Source organism: Helicoverpa zea, chromosome 3 (genome assembly GCF_022581195.2).
Source record: "Helicoverpa zea isolate HzStark_Cry1AcR chromosome 3, ilHelZeax1.1, whole genome shotgun sequence".
In the NCBI taxonomy this organism is placed as follows: Eukaryota; Metazoa; Arthropoda; class Insecta; order Lepidoptera; family Noctuidae; genus Helicoverpa; species Helicoverpa zea.
In genome coordinates this window covers 12,153,927-12,165,911 of record NC_061454.1, presented here as the reverse complement: position 1 = coordinate 12,165,911, position 11,985 = coordinate 12,153,927, and the positions used below count along the sequence as shown (strand labels likewise).

The window sequence follows — 11,985 nt, the reverse complement described above, 5'->3', positions numbered from 1 at the left end:
AACCGTACGCAGCGGTATTTCCCAAGTATTATGATATTTTTTCGGCGTTTGACATGTTTATAGCTCCTGCATGTGTTAGCAACAGTCGGAGGTGCGAGATATCGTGACAAAGTGTATTAAGAATGTCGCCTTATGTATCGATGATTGTGGTCTAAGTTATAAGATTATATATAAAAAGAAACAGCTAATGTGTGGTTAGAAAGATATTTGACTTGGGTTGGCTACTTTTTTCAAACTTTGATAGATTACAAATACCTAATAATTATTTGTATTAACTATTTTGAAGACCCCATATTTCATATCGCTTCTGTGAAATGTATTAGGAACAGTTTGTACTTACGTTAAAAGTCTCCTCATAGACTAACTGTTCATTTTGAAATATTGGAAATAAGTTGCAAATATAGTTTCGTATAATATCTAAAATTGCGCAGCAAATGCAGCAATATTTAAGATTTTCTTGGCTATATCTCAGCATTTTATTTACATAATAAAATATATATTCCCCCTACAGGAAAGCACGAAAATAATAAAATACAAACAGGGTTGAAATAAATGAGTTGACAACGTCACGCGAAGTCTGTTTTGTGCCAAAACGTTCGGTTTATCGCAATCTCGATAAATGCGGAACAAAGCATTTCCGCGTTTGAATTGTTATTTCCGATTATTACCTGTTCTTTTTTGTTTATGCTGATAAACAGCCGTTTCACCAAAAATCTTTTATTTACGCGAACAGGATAACTGTCAGTCAATATTGATAAAAACAGAATACTGCGATTAAAATGTTGCCTAGAATTTATGATGCTTGTTATTATAAGTTTAGGTTCCTAAATGAAAGTCAGCGTATAAAATGTCATATAAAACATCGTTAGTTATATACATAATTATAGGTAATAGATGAAAGTGCGTAATTACGATTAAGTAAAATAAATAATATTTTTTTTTGGTGCAACCAACCGTATTTCTTTAAGTCCAAACGTTACAAAAAGTTAACTAAGAAGCCACACTATACCGTTAAAGTAAAAATTACCAGCAATTCGTTTCAAGAAGTTCTGCAGTTTGGTGCATAACGTTCAATGGTTTAAGTCTATTTTTCTTACAAGGAGGTAAATAATCTCGTTTCCTTAGTTTTGAGATCGCTATAGTGCATTAGTATTGGCAGGTGAGATCGATTGCAGGTAATGTCTTGTACATGTTTGTAAAGATTGCGGTTTCAGGTCAGGTTGGGTTTTATAAGTGCATACAGAAAGAAATAACAAGCATTTATTTTTCAAACGGCGTAAGAGATGAGCTTAATAAAGGATTCGAAATTAAATAGTTTTGTGGTTTGTATTTGTTTTTCTGTTCACTTTTTTATTGTCAAATTTACGATGACTTTCATGTGGAACTGATAAAAAAATGTTTCAGTGTGCATGCATGGTGGACCAACATTGTAAAAGTAGGGCGAAACCGGGACTGTTTCTATTTTATATCTATAAAAATAACACTCAATACTGATTAATAGCTTTAACCAACCCTCAGCCAGACACGAAAGGATACTGCCACAGTTTTTCTCAATGAAAACTTCCATATAGCTCTTACCGCCTGTCACTTGCAACTAGTTCCTACCTACCCAGTTTATTGCTGAAGCTGATGAACTATCGGCTAATTGCCACTAACCCCCACTTTATGTAGTCTCGCGTCGTCAAACTTTTACTGCGAAAATATGGCCGCCCGGTATTGCGGTCAAACGGAATTAAAATGATGAATGGGAATTATTCTTACGGATTATGAGTGTTTTAGATCGATAAGAATGTCCAATTTGGTCCTTTTGTCCGAAGTTGGTCTTTTGAAAAAAAAAGGTAAATGTTTTGTAGTTGTTATTATTGTTTTTAAGATTTTTTTAAATAGCAATGACTAGATGAGCATTGTTGTCACCTTTTTGAACGTCCTTACAAACGAAAGCTCCTATAATGCCTGCAGTTCATCACTTTTGTAGTTTTTTTTGAAAATGAAGTAGTGTAAAAAAAATCTAGATACAATGTTTGCCCACTAGGTTTGGAGACAGCGCACCTTTAGAGCTTTTATAGAGCTGCCTTCAAATAGTTTTATTACTATGCTAATTCAGGATTCATTCCATCGAAGTACTTTGTAACAACACCTAATTTGTATCTTACTAAGTACTTTTATACTAGCGTTGAGGATACGTACCTATAGCATATTTTGGTATGCGAATAATTTGCAAGCAGAAAAAAAATATCTGATGAAACCAAACTGTTAGTTGGTAATATACTTAACTGCATTTATCGAAGAAGAGCTAACGATCTTAGTTTTATCAAAGACCAGCTAAGAGAGAAATAATGAGGCGATAATTACGTGAATATAATATAGTGAGTAGTAACTTTTTGTGTGATAATACCAGCACAACGTAACTTACCTAATAAATGCAACCTATACATGGGTGTTTTTTTATTATTGATGATTATTATATTTATGTCCGAAATATTTTCTTTTGTTTCTAAAAATAATCTTAAAATGTTACTTATAAAGTTCCTTTCGTATTTTTTATTCAAGTAGGTATGACTTAGCATAAAACTTTTTGGTCACGGCAATCAGTGCGCAAACCTCACTTGCACTCTTTCGACTCTTTCAAAGGCTCCTTTGTTCTTTCAACTTTTAAAACTATTTCTACAATGCTGGCTAGAAAATAGCTTTTTGAATAGCGAGAAATTTTCATCTGCATTTGACTCTTTTTCACTGAGTTGGAATCAGAGTTGATTGTCCCGTATATATTGAAATTAAAGTTAGGACTAGATTCGTATCCTTCGGGAGTTAATTCTCTCACTTAGATGAAAAATAAGTCCCACTAATCACACATTTTTCCTCAATATACATAGTCTTTAAATACCCAAGACGAATTGATCTCTACTCACAACTTAGATCACTCCACTAACTTCAATATTATCTTTGAAACCAAACACAGCTTCGAAAGACAAGTCCAATACCGCTAACTGAAAGTCCACACCCCGTATATTGTCGATCAAATTATAACTTGTAGTTCTACGATAATCTGGAAACTAAGCAGTGAGTTTGTACACAGTATAGTCCCCTGTGGCATCCCTCGGAGAAATCAACTGTATGTCGATAAAAGTAATAAATTATTTAAGTATACGCGGATGCATTTGTATCGTTTTATTGATTTGTCACAGTTTTATGGAACTGTTGGTATTTTTTGCTGTAATAATAGTGGAGCTATAAGTTGAAAAAATTTCATGAAGCGGATATACCATTTGGTTATACTTTCTGTGTAATTAAATAAAAGAATCAATATTGTTTCATACAGTCATAAACGTGTTGGATCTTAATTTAAAAAGTACCTTCCGTACCGTCCAAAAATAAGTCGAATTAATTTCGAGAAGGTTCACCTCCAATTTGACTTTCCACTTACCTATTTAATTAAGCGCAACCACACATGTTAGCCCCTGTTTCACAAAACATTCACTAATTCAAACACTCGTGCAAAGTCCACGAAATAATAAACAACCTTAGACCCGCATGAAGTCACCAAAATGGACGTAATTTGGACCCTAGGGTCTCATTGTTTGAAGAGGACACACGTTTTTGGTTAAGCTGGTACTTTGAAAGCTTCTTCCGAGTCAAACGTTATCCGTCCGGTTTCCTTTTCTAATCTTTTTATCTTTGGATATCTTTCGGCTCCGGAACTGCGTTTGAGTTGTTTTTGCTTGAAAACTTGGAGCGGTGGAACTTGTGTTTTTTATATTTTGTATACTTTTGGCTGTTCCTCTTGACTGGTTTTTGTACCTTTATTTCTTGTGTTACGGGGTGGTGATCCTTTTGGTCCTTTTGCAAGAGGAAGTCTAAAGGAAGCCGTAGCTTGTTACACTGAAAAAGATGTACGATTATTATGTATTTCAGTGTATTAATAAACCCTGTGGTACATTATTTAACCCAGATTTTAAGCTTATTTAATAAACAAAAGAGTAAAATGGAACTTGAAAATAAAAATCCGACACAATATTCTTGACTCTGATGTAGAAAATCTTGATTTAGGAAGTACTCTAAAACCTCATTCGTTCGAAGTTTTATATGATTACTGAACATCTTTTATTCGGTACAGACTTCCTTGCCAAGATTTCGGTGCTTGGTATAAAAATTTCAATGCACTTTCGAGCACTCTGCCTGGGCGAACTCAACCGTATGAATGCAATCTTGATTAAGTTCAACAACGTATTCATTTTGCTTTTCTTTCAAAATTGAGATGAACATGTCTTTTATAGGTATACCCGAAGATTCGCATGTCTTATTAACTTTTCCAAGGGTCAAAATTTTATATAAAAAAAAAAAACTGAAATTAGATCTCTGAAATTAGGCTCGTTGATGAGTCCATTTAGTACAGACATAAGTTTGTCACAAGATTTGCATCTAGCGGGTTATTATTCACTTCTTTGAAAATTTATTGGGTCCTAGACATTAAAAGAAAAAACAGCAACAGACACCTCAAACTCTCATTTAAAATGATTTCCAAAAACAATTGAACGAAGGTCCCATTCTCACATTTCCTACAATCTTTGACAACCTTAACTACAATTGACATTCTTAAAAACTTTAATAAGCACCCCTTAGTTGTTACTTCGACCCTATAAAGTGTTATCAAAGACCTTTTAAGAGGAAATTGTGGTCCCGTTTCAGTTTCTGTATAGTTTACGAGCCCTGAACCTCTTGGATGTTTAATTAGATAGTTAACCTATGGTTCAGAGGTTACGGGTAAGACAGTGCTAGTTTTATGGCTTCTTGGAATATTGGAGAGTATTACCTTTCAGATAAATGACTGAGGTTAATCTAAAGGGATCAAGATCTGTATTAAAAAAAGATTGTTCAAAAGGGAAACAGTGTTGATTAACTAGTTTAAAAAATATATAAAAATAATTTACTTCTTGGGGGATAGAAGATATAAAAATTACACACACACAATTACATTATTCATATACGCCTTGTATAGTAGTTTATCTGTTACGCTCGATATTCCGATAATCCTACAAACACTCTGTAATATCTTTACATCGCGAGACACTAGTTTATCTTCAAAACTGACGTTAATTACAGCTTCTAAGATTACCCCTTCAACATATTCCTCTCTGAAACTTTGTAACTTGTCAGCTGTTTCGCAACTTGTCAAGTCATTGTCAATCTTATGTCGACGCTATAAGTTCTATTTTGGATTGCGTTTGACATGTTTTAAGTGATGGGGGTGCGTCTAAGATAGTGGCTATAATGATTATGTTTTAATTGACTTTTCGGGGCTATTAGGTCTGGGTAACGAGGTTTGCCAATATTGTATACTGGGCCCTTGAAGGAAAATCAATTATTAATCCATTGCTGTCTGGTTTGGATAACATAATCGCCAATATCTTTGCGTAAAGTAGCTACGATCGAAATTATTTTAAGATTCAAAATATAATTTTGGATTTTGTTTTAAAATTGCGTATCTTCGAATTATTGTAAAACGTTTGAATCTTCAAATCGGTAAGATTTAAAAAATGTTTTACATTTGGTTGTTTCTCTAGGTAATATGTCAAGCATAAGTGCTTAGGTTTTCGTGAACTGTAGTAGACTTCTAGGCTATATTTTCTTTTCCTAACAACATCCGGTTTATGGGCGTAGGAAGTAAATCCTGTATTTTATATGTGTACCAGTTTACACTGGCCGTATGTTATGAGTTTATGAGTCATTAACTGGCTTGTTTTACGAAGGAAATAACGCGTTGATGGTCTGTGAAACGTCTTTCATGAAAGTTTTGTGTTTTTTTTTGCTGATATATGTACTATAGATTAGTTGTTCCACGCTGTTGTTTGTGAAAATTCTTCCTGTACCCGGATAAAATAACTAGCTTTGTAGCAGTGATAGAATGATTCTTACCGATTCTGTACTTCCGAAGCCTATCCGGTGCACTGTATGAATTTTAAAATAATTATAAGGTGAAAAGATTTCAACTTGTTCTTGTGTGATTTAAGTATGTATAAAATGTAGGTAAAATATTTCTTTATTATATTAAAATATTTAATAAATGACATTTTGGTATGGAAAAAGATTTTTTTTTTTCATGTAAATATCATGTATATTCGTGTCATTATTTTATAGATTTGTATTATTTATATAGAAATACGAGAGCTGCAGATTTTAAACCGCTTTGCATTTCACATTAAGCGGAATATTTATTGAGGGAGAGAGTGCCTCTTACAAAGGAATTTAAAATGGTAATGAAATTCAGATAATGAAGTTTTGTGAGTAGTTTTAAATGAAGAAGTTAGTCGCATTTTATTATTGTTTTCGGTATTTGAATTGATGGTGTGGAAAACAACCACACTTATTACTTTTTTAATCACTGGGCACCAGACAAAAAATGTACTAGATTATAAGATATAAATTTTCTTTATCATCAAAACGATACATCTACACCTGTAGGTCTATTATATATATCTAAAGAATTGATTTCCGTAAGAATAAAAAATAAACTCTTATCTGTTTGCCTGTTTTCAATAAGACTTTGACATAAGAAAAAACCGAAAAATAGATAACTACAAGCTAAGAACCCACTTCATCTAGGAGAACCTATCAACTTCGGCTTGTGTTCGATCTTTGTAAAATAACTTGCTCTAGGCAGCGAGCCAAAACTTTTAGGATACCATTTCAAATAACATGACTTGTAATGTATTTTTAGAGATTCCAATATATGTTTCAATCACTCACAGATATTCAAACTATCAATCTTATATTCAGTTATTTAGTTTAAAGTACCTACTGCAAAAAACAAGAAGAAATCCCACCTAAAAGTTACAATAAACCAAGTTTACTCAACTCCGGAGAGTTCCAAAAAGAGGATAATGTTTTTAATAAGTCGCAAAACCTACCTCGTAACAAGTACATAACAGAGTAAAGCGTCTTAAACTTTATTAAGTACAAAAACGTAAGATTAAAATGCCTACAGAGTTCTTATCTTGTTATGACGCAAACAAACGGGAATTTAAAATAAACTGACTTTACTTCAATTAAGAAGTTTCTCTGTTGTTCTTTGTTAAACTTGATTTTTGTGGCCTATATAATTTAAGTTAAATCTTTACTAATATTATAAATAACACTGTCTGCCTGCTGTTTTCTCTAAAACTATTAAACCTATTCAGATAGACTGAGAAAAGACGAGGCTACTTGGAATGTTGATTAATGCGGTGGCTCTTTGCGGCTAACTTGAAAGCTCTTTGCGGTCCTTAAAAATAAATAAATTACAAATTATAATTTTTATCTCCTTTATAGAGGTACAGTCCCGTACGCACTATACGTACCTGTGTAAAACCCATTGTTGGAGAACGACTTCACGACGATTCAAAAAATTTCATTTTCTACCACATTCAATCAATCTTAAACGTGTAAACTGAGTTCAATTCATATAGATAACGCCTTAAAGATTGGTGAAATCGGCTCTTTTTGGGGGAGGACTTGATAAGAATCCCTTTTTTCTAAAGCGTTGACAATAGCACTTACGTTAACAGATGGGGAGTCCTGTTTGTGTTGTGGACCACTTTGCCGAAGTGTTATATTTCTCACAATATTGACAATGATCAAACGAGAGGTGTTTGATGGCAGACGTAGACGCAGCGAGGGATAGAAAGATTGGGTGTGATTTTAGCCAGGATTTTCATATAGGAATTTATTTTGCTGAGAAGTGTTTACAATGTCTCTGACTTATTATGGGTCCTTGTTACATGAACTGACTCAAAAGCACTGCCTAGATTCAATCAATAAAATGAATGAAAGAATGTTGTGTGTGTTATATTCCTAAGGCCCAGTTTATACCAAAGCGGAGCAGAGTGGAGAAGTTTTGAAACAACCAATAGAATTTCACTATTCAAACATCTCGGTTGTGCCCATTCAATAGTATCCATGAGTGGAGAAATTCTATTGCTTGTTTAAAAACTTCTCTGCTTTGATGATGATGATGTCCTCCCAGACGTGTCCGTCGACGGCGACACCCTGTCAATTCCCGGCAATCTGTCTTCGCTCATGGGCCCGGTAGTGACTTGCGAACCCGAATTTGTTTTTAAAAACTCGGTCACATGATGCACAGTAGAGCTCTCCGTTTGCATTAAAGGTATAATTATACGTCGGTTTAGGACGAGTTTTACGGGCCAGGCGTTTACCATCAAGGTCTTCAAGACGATGGGACTCGAAGTTTTCTAGTCCTTGATGAATTGCCTTACGCCACTCAGATCTTTGGGTGGCTAGGTCCTCCCATGAGTTCGGGGATAAACCGGTCGATTTTAAGTGGCGCTTTAATACATCCCTGTAACGTAAATATTGTCCTCCAGCTTGTCGCTATTGTTCTTTGCTTTAGTGGAGTCTGGGCCCAACTCTATACCTACGAAATAAACTAGACGAGCTAAATCATGCACAAACACACTACATTGTAATCTTTTACAACCGACGAAACAAAAATACAGATTCTAAATTCAAATAACAACAAACTCAGCTTACGTAACACAAACAACAATAAAGGGTTTACAACAACATTGCGACGGAACGACGACATAGCGACAGTTCAGATCTCCGAAATTTCCAGAAATTTCGAACACAAAGTCATTTTGTTGAAACAACTAGATGCAACTGTCTGTTACATCGGTCAGTAAAATGTTGGCTTCGAACTGAGGACAAATGAACTAGGGGCTAGTTGTCCGACTCACTTTTGCAGGAATTGCACGTCTAATCCATACCTTTTAATTCTAAACTCGAAAGTGGGTTCATTCATTCATTCATATTATTTATTTGCATTCCACAATGTATAAAGTAGGTGTTACAATTAGGCTTAGAGCTAGGTACAATTGTGGACCCTGTAGGGCACAGCAAAATAAAATAAAATAAAATAAAACTTACAACTAAAATTATTACTATTAAATCTATAGAAAAAAAATATATATATGAAAATACAACAATTGACTTATATTCTTATAGGAACAAGGGTTGTTTTGTATCAGAGTGTCTGGTTGGATATATTGAGATGAAATAGAGGAAGATTATACTTTTTAGGCCTATGATCAGCGACAGCATAAATGCTCGTTTTTCTTAATACAACCGTTTACTTTGAAACTTGAACGTGAAACTGAAAAACTTATAGTAAACAGTTGTTTTGAGAAAACTGGCGTTTATGGTGTCGGTGAACTTGGGCCGCTTTAAGAGGCTGCTTTTTATCTGAGTGCAAGATGACATAAGCAAAACCACGGGAAGCAACTAGATTTCTTTTACATTCTGCATCAAAGTGAATATAGAAGGGGTTTCGCTTAATTAATGATTAATTTGAAGGTCTGGCAATGAGTTGAATGGGACAGTTTGTTATTGTTTATGGTCGCCTTTTGTCCTTACTCGAGAACAATGAAACGTTTGCTGGACATTCTGCATTGCGTTTTGTTTCTGCGTCAAAAAATATATATATTTCTCAAGCATTTCTCCGCCTATTCCAAGGAGGTTGTCATCAAAGAATTGTTTTACTGAAGACGGTGAATTATTAATATCAACTTTTAAAGTAGTTTTTACTTTTAAAATAAATTCTGAAATTAGAGTCGCTATGTCATTTGTCTTCTTACGCATTTGCGTAGATATCTTGTCGAGAAGTTTTGCCTGTTTGATGGTGGCTACTAATAATAATATCTTCAGAAACTCAAATATTTATGGCGGGAATGGTGCATGTCAACATTGTTTAAAACCACAACGGACATAGATAGATTTTGATTTTCTGAATAACCTTTGCCAAATATTTTACAAAATCGATTTCTCCCACACAAGCGTCATTCAATCTTGTAATTTTCTATTACAATAACTAAAACAGACGAGTCTAGAACAGTTAGTTAGCAGCCCAATTTAGATTGTCAATCATAATGAATGATTGGCATCCAATGTTTGTATCCAGTGCCTAAAATAGAGAGTGATGGATGTTGACAGTCAGCGCTTTGGATGGATGGCCTCCCTATTGTTGCAACAATATTTGTTCGAGCTGTGCTCTTGCACGTGTGTGTGTCTATGTAAACCGTCCTTTAAACATAAAAGTTCAGGGCACTTCATAGAGTAAATATTTGGGGATTTACTAGATGTATTGGACAATGTTAAGGCTAATTTTCAATATCATGAGGGTCCAAGTTGTCGACGTTTTTATCAATATGCCTTAAATAATTAATGATTTTTGTTTACACAGTTCGCCTATATAATATACACCTGATAGTAAACATGACATTATCAGACACAAATAATAATAAAAACGTCAAAACTGGATCGTAAACAACATAGTATTTCACTTAAACTTTAAAACCAAGGTCTTGTTTATTGTGAACGAAAGTGCCCGTCGGCGGTAGTGAGACGAATTTTATTCAATCCATAATGGATTCAAGAGCACCTTCTTGTCATGAGCTTCCTGATCGTGCAGAACTGGACTATTTTTTTGAAGGTATTTAAACGTGAGGACCAAGGGATCAGCATCAGTTTTGTGTGAAACGTAGTCACAACAACAATCTTGCAAAATGTTTGTGAAGGTAAATGGTGATTAATATATATATTTTATGACACTACACAGGAATTTTTAAAGTTAATTAATCAGTGCTTTGAATAAAAAAATTCAATACGGCATTTCTGATTTTATTTAAAAAAGTTATTTTTTTAAAAGTGCTCATAATCAATTCATAAGTTGCTAAAATGTATCTGCCTTAAATAATCCAGTTTGATTAAAGTTTTTAGGCTTTTCTATATCTTTTAAAAAATGGTGGTCGAAAATCAGCTTCAAAGTCTACCAACAACGCTCAAAATTGTTTTACATTACAGTTCGTTACACTCGTCGCCATGGTGGCCGTGGTGTGCGCCAGCAACGACCTGTCCAGCTTCTCGTACAGCGTGGCGGACCCCTACACCGGCGACTTCAAGCACCAGATCGAGAACCGCATCGACAACAACGTGCAGGGCCAGTACTCGCTGCTGGAGTCGGACGGCACGCGCCGCACCGTGGACTACGCCGCCGGAGCTCAAGGCTTCAACGCCGTCGTGCGCAAGGACCCCGCGCTCATCGCCGCCGCCCCTGCCATCTCCTACGCGGCCCCTGCCATCTCTTACCGGGCCCCTGCGATCTCCTACGCGGCCCCTGCGATCTCCTATGCGGCCCCTGCCATCGCTACTAAAGCTTTCGCCGCTCCCATCTCCTACGCCGCCCCTGCCATCGCTGCCCCAGCTTTTCCCTACCCTTATGGGTTCGCCAAATTCGGAGCTGGTAAATTTATCTTCTAATGTTCCTGGTCAAAAATACTATTATGTAAATTGAATTGAGTCGTTTGTAAATAAAATGTTTATGGAATTTGACACTTATATTGTTTTTCATTTTCCTATATATCACAATAGACCAATCGTGTCTTGTGTGAATTTATTCCTTGTTATTGAATCGTCCTCGCTGGTAGGTATAAGGAGAATGAGAAGTGGATTGAATCATGGAATTAAGTGCAAAAAAAAAAAACTAATAAACGTTTCTAATTCTCTTAGTATTCAATCTAATTGTTGACACACGTGGCGTGAAACAATTTGCAAAATTTAATTTGCCATTCTGTCTGTTACAAAGAGGTCTTGAAGGCGTAAAAGGAATGCTAATCAAAGTCGTAGGATTGCAGCTATTTGTTTATTTTTAACTTCTGTTTCCACTACAAATAAAACATTGTTTTTAAATATTCTTCCAGGATCTTTAGACAGCACCGTGAGTGTCTATTTCCTCTAAGGAGTTTCTAGTAACATAGTTATTATGCGTACTTCCTGTGTTAAATGTACCTATCTAATATAACCTTGCATGAAAGCACTATTTGGAGTCCTATTCACATATACATACAAACACGATTAAGTAGCTATACAATGCTTTTAGGACATATTACAAGTGATTCTTTAAGATTACTTAAGTAGTGTCTGCGTGAAGGGTAAACA

The 11,985-nt window shown here is 35.0% G+C and overlaps 1 protein-coding gene across 1 annotated transcript; it reads left to right on the top strand.

Moving 5' to 3' along the window:
• Nucleotides 1-10,521: 10,521 nt before the first annotated feature.
• On the top strand, nt 10,522-11,380 carry LOC124646146 (larval/pupal rigid cuticle protein 66-like). Its single transcript, XM_047186226.1, has 2 exons — nt 10,522-10,565; nt 10,852-11,380. Exons 1-2 carry the CDS (start codon nt 10,554-10,556, stop codon nt 11,305-11,307), a joined length of 468 nt encoding a protein of 155 aa, XP_047042182.1. The 5' UTR covers nt 10,522-10,553; the 3' UTR covers nt 11,308-11,380.
• The last annotated feature ends 605 nt before the right edge of the window (nt 11,381-11,985 follow it).